This window comes from Pituophis catenifer, unplaced genomic scaffold, assembly GCF_029215685.1.
Source record: "Pituophis catenifer annectens isolate HBS135680 unplaced genomic scaffold, rPitCat1.0.hap2 SCAF_3, whole genome shotgun sequence".
NCBI classification, from domain to species: domain Eukaryota; kingdom Metazoa; phylum Chordata; class Lepidosauria; order Squamata; family Colubridae; genus Pituophis; species Pituophis catenifer.
In genome coordinates this window covers 94,011,358-94,016,249 of record NW_027256883.1, presented here as the reverse complement: position 1 = coordinate 94,016,249, position 4,892 = coordinate 94,011,358, and the positions used below count along the sequence as shown (strand labels likewise).

Here is a 4,892-nt window from a genome sequence, read left to right as displayed (position 1 = left end):
TCAAAGGTTTTTTTTTACTGATTCTGCATCCTGTCAACACTACCTTTTCCTTCGATTAAGAAATCACTTAGCAATTCAATCATTTTTACAAGCATTAAAGTTTACAACGATTAGAGGTAGCTACGACGCCCTTTCCAGAAGTTTGTTCGTGCTCTTTCTAAGCTCCTTCTGCAGGAAAACTCCTTGCCGCATTGAACCTTTGATAAGAAATCCACAGGGAGGCAACATTATATTTGCTAAGGACGATTTCATCTTCGTTATTAGCCCATTTGCCTTTTATTGGAATGAATTGTAGTTTGCAATACAGTTGATGTTTGCCAGTAATACAACCAAATCCCTACCAGATAATACTTAACAATAACATCTTTGTTATTTTTTCCTCTCTTAAATCTGAACCCGAGATTCAACGGGTTTTTTTAAAAAAATATCATTACCGGGTGCAACGATACAAGTAGGTCTCCTCCCCTCCCTTCTCCTCTTTGCGAATGTCGCCCCTTTTGTGAAAATGGCGGATAACGTTCGCCAGTCGACCTTGAGTTACAATTCAATCAGCTCTCAATCAGTAATAATGAGATTGCACTTAAGGGGTTCCCAGATAAAATTATTATTAGCATTATTTGTATTCGGTTTGATTCACCAGAAGTAAGCTGCACTTCAGGAGGCGGTTGTTGATCTTGTTTAGTTGCCTTTCTTAGCTAGGTGCGCAGGGAAACCTTGCTCCAACCGACATCTGAGTTATCCCCTCCACTTCGGGGATTGTCTGGGAGGAAAGGGGACCTTTCCCCTTTCCCTGAAGCTGTGGAGAGGGACCTACTGTACAGAGCACCTAACAACGTTCCCCACCTGGTTTTTTTGTACACTTGGCCATTGAAGGCCCCGTGTGGGTCGCCGTGTCTACTGGCTTCGGGTGGCCAAAGCAGCTGAGGGAGGCGGGTGGGCTGGAGAGAGGCCCTTTTTCTTCTGCAATGCTCAATTTAGCAAGGAGAATTCTGCCGAGGTTGAACCCCGAAGGGGAAGGAAAGAAGCCAGGGGAGCTGTCGATCCAGGACGCGATGCTAGAAGGAAGAAGAGCCACCTCGAGGATTCGCTGGGGAGGAGGGCTTATTACCACGTCCGCCCGTAGAGCAAGCTGGCATTGACCAGGCCGCCGCTATAATCGACAGCAGCCGCGTCCATCTGTGCCAGAGAGCTCACTTGGCCGTGCAAGGAAGGGGGGCTCGGAGACATCTCCTCCAGGTCCGGGGCTTGGCCCAGCGAGGTCCCTTGCGTTTGCGGGTGCTGATGCTGAGCAGCGCTCCCGCCTGCCCCGCTGCCGCCACCGGCCCCGGAAGCTTGGCCGGTGGCGGAGGCGGCTGCGCTGTGCGGACAGGGCTTGCCGTCCTTGACCAAGACGGGCACCGCCACGCGTCTCGGAGATGCCGCTTGTGTTGGGGCCGGCGGCTGGCACAGGCCGGGTCCCTCCGGTGGCTGTTGCTGTTGCAGCTGCTGAGCCGCCTTGTCTTTGGCTTGCCGCTTCATCTTGTAGCGGTGGTTCTGAAACCAGATCTTCACCTGCGTGGGCGTGAGATGGATTAGGCTGGCGAGGTGCTCCCTCTCCGGCGCCGAAAGATACTTCTGCTGCTTGAAGCGCCTCTCCAGTTCATAGACCTGGGCCTGCGAAAAAAGCACCCTCCTTTTCCTCCGCGGAGTGGCGTGAAGACCGGGGGCCATGGATTTGGCAGCCTCCGCGATTCCTGACAGAGCTCCCATGCCGGCCATGTTCATGGCCCCGGAGGGCCCCATCAGCCTGGAAACTGAGCACACAGGGCACAAGTTAGAAGAAGTTATCTCCAAGGCCAAGAAGCAGAGAAGGGGCGACCCTGAAGACAGAGACCAGCGGTCATAATCCCCGGTGGCATTTTAACATAACTTTAATATTAGCGGTTCCCCTCTAAGACAGAAGAGGACCCTCTTTTCGGCCCTGGGATTCTCTGAACACATGCAACAATTCTCCTTTTCCCCACTCAAATTGGTCCCCAAACTCGGGATTTTCTCGTCCAAGTCTGAGAAAAAAACACTTGAGGAAGAACATTATCCCAAAGAGGGCTTCATATGGGACGCCCTTCAGAGCACACACCTCCACCCCCCGGCAAAGAGAACCCCCACCCCAGCTGATCCAGTCCCTCCCTCTCTCGCCCCTCCCCGCTTACTCGTGGGGTACCGGGGATCCGGGTTGGCTCCATACCAGCCGGAGGCTGCTGTGCTGCTGCGCACGCTGTCTGGATAGGACGCCAGGTCGCCCACGTTGCCCAGCCCGCCGTTACAATAGCCAGCCACTGAACCGTGAGCGAACTGCGAGACCCCAGCGTGGGCCATGGGGTGGTAGGCGGCAGTATTGTGGCCTGCCATGGGATGCTGCTGCTGGGACGGGAGGGCTGAACTTGAGGTCTGGCGGTAGGCGGCGGCGCCCACTCCCACGCCCAAAGGTGCACCCAGGCTACCCTCCATGGCGCCGAACTTCTTGTAGGTCTCCTCCATGGGACTCAGGATGTCGGAGACGGAGAAAGGAGTCGTGTGCTTGGGGCTGAGCGACATGGCTCGCCGGGCAGCCCCTGGGCTCCCTTCCTGATCGCCCGGCGGACGCTGCTGTTGAGTCCAGAGAAAAAGGGGGCTGAGCGCCGTCGCCGCTGCGCGGGAACCCGGCAGGAGGAGGAGGAGGAAGAGGGAGGGAGGTGGCGGCGTCGCGCCAGCCCTCCCTTCCCCTTCTCTCTAGCTAGCGTTTATTTTAGACCGGCGGCGCCAGGTTTACGACAGATACCACGGGGGCGGAGCCACAACGCTGCCCCCAGCCGCCAGCCCCCCCCTCGCGCTCCCTCAGTCCTGGATCCTTTGCCTGGCGCCCTCTCCAACGAGGGAGGGGTTCCCCGAATTTCCATTCTCAAAGTCTGAAAAGATTGGCAGAGCCCCTCACAACAGCTCTTCATTCCCGCGCCCGGGGAAGACAGTCCAACAAGGTGTGGCGAGGGTGGGCTCCCATTGGAGAGTGTTGCCAAAGACCTTTAGCTTCAGCCTTCGCCCCCCTCCCCAGCGATATCGGGCTCCCGACTGGAAGGGTTTCTTTCTTTCACCGTTCCCGCACCGGTGGGAGATGCTTAAGAGGGTATCCAACAGAGCGTTGGCCACTCTGATCTGGAAGGCCAGCGATGTCTCCATAAAGGGGGTGAACCACTCCTTTGGGTTTCCTAGTACAACGTGGCAGTTAAAAGGAAAACACTGCGAACGAGGGAGGTGATAGTTTGCGATACTAAGGCCACTCTTCCTTATAGGGTTCTCGTTGAGGTAGCTGATACGCGGACAGCTAAGCGCGCTGAACATTCAAAAAGAGACTGCACGCACACACAAAGTAAAAGGTTGGCGTGCTGAACTACAAGGACCTGCTTGAATTAGTTGACTACAAGATGGGAAGCCATCCCAACTTCTTTTCAAGAAGTAAGCTTTGAAAAAGCGGGGAAGGTAGGTAAAAATATGTTTTAAAAGTACGAGAGACTCTTCCGCTCCAGGGGCCTCGGCACGATGGGAACTGCGTTCTACACATCTGGAAAACTTCAAACTGGGATACTGGGATACAGGAACTGCCCAGGGCCCAAGAAGACCCAAGAATGCGGACACGGCCTCGAGAAACCGAAGGGGTGGCACTGGCGACAGAATAATGTATAGGAAAGTCTGGCTCAGTCCCTCAGACCTCGGTTTATGGAGAAAGGCAAGAGGGTCCCGGGCAGGGAGCAAGACTGTCACCAAGGAAATCCTGCCAAAGATCAATATTGCTTCCTGTCTACAACAGAGTTGATCTCGGAGCTTCGTTGTGCTAGAGGGCTACTTGTCCGTAAAGACGTCCTCAACTATTGAAGTTTCTAAGTGGAAAGAGACCTCTGCTCATCGCAGATAATTGTATCATTGTACCAAGTCCCTGGGAATCCTCTTTCTCCCTTGTAGTTGGGAGAACCAGACTGACTGGGAACCACACCCACACACACATCCAATCAGGCCAGTAACAATAATTTAATAAGCAAACAAATAATAAATAAAACCAATAATACACAAATTTAATAAACAAATAACGATAAATGTATCGTCCTGAGCAAACATTGGCCTGAAAATATTGGCCCCCAACCAGGAGTTGAAGACACGTGCTTTACAAGACTCACAAGGTTGCCCATAATCTGGACAAGACGGTTCTTTTTATTAAAGAGAGGGCTGAGAGGTGCATTAAACCACTGATGAAGAAAGCTGGGTAGAGGATGCAAAAGACCTCTGACTGTCGCGGCAGAAGTCCAGCTACAACCGGTGAACAATGTCCTAGGAGAAAAAAAATGAGTTTCCATTAAATAGCTGGACTTCCTGAAACTTGCAGCTGAAGAGCTGGAAAACGGTCCGTGATTCCTTGAGCGAGATCTAGTGGCTGGAGAGATGTTAACTATCTACGCGATCTAAATCAGACGGACCTTAAAGCGGACATTCCCTTTTGTTTCTTGTTTGACAAGTTGACCCTGAAGCGAAGGGAGGCGAACGCTGGGCTCCCGGTCGGAGCTGAAGCTCAGTGGGAAAGGTGGTTCCTTCCGTTTTGTCCCCTTCCCTGGGATCACGGAGAGCTCCTTCAGCGCTCGTAGGTGGAGGGGTTTCGCACCGATTCATAGGCACAGAACAAAACCGGATGATATAGGACCCGTAAGAGATTCCCCTTGTCCTGCCCTGGTTTATCAGCATGAACCAAAGAAGATGAGTTCCTTCCCGAAGTTGCCACGAATTCCAAGGGGCAATCTTGAGAGAGAGCGAGGCCGGGAGACCTAGCGCTGGTGATAGCAAGGACCCACCGTAGAGACACAGCTCTTGGGTTAGGGAAAACACCGCCAAGG

At 53.3% G+C, this 4,892-nt stretch overlaps 1 protein-coding gene across 1 annotated transcript; it reads right to left on the bottom strand.

Moving 5' to 3' along the window:
• Window positions 1-1,104: 1,104 nt before the first annotated feature.
• NKX2-4 (NK2 homeobox 4) lies at window positions 1,105-2,574 on the bottom strand. The gene is made up of 3 exons (XM_070939133.1): window positions 2,190-2,574; window positions 1,320-1,793; window positions 1,105-1,262 (listed from the first exon to the last, which is right to left on the bottom strand). The coding sequence occupies exons 1-3, from the start codon at window positions 2,572-2,574 to the stop codon at window positions 1,105-1,107; spliced, it is 1,017 nt and encodes a 338-aa protein (XP_070795234.1).
• Between the last annotated feature and the right edge of the window lie 2,318 nt (window positions 2,575-4,892).

Excerpts from the sequence above, each read along its gene's own strand:
- NKX2-4 (XM_070939133.1), bottom strand. The coding sequence starts at position 2,574 with ATGTCGCTCAGCCCCAAGCACACGACTCCTTTCTCCGTCTCCGACATC. Across the intron at positions 1,794-2,189 it reads GGATCCCCGGTACCCCACGA|TTTCCAGGCTGATGGGGCCC; the intron begins GTAAGCGGGGAG and ends CTGTGTGCTCAG. Across the intron at positions 1,263-1,319 it reads CGGCCAAGCTTCCGGGGCCG|GGACCTCGCTGGGCCAAGCC; the intron begins GTGGCGGCAGCG and ends CGCAAACGCAAG.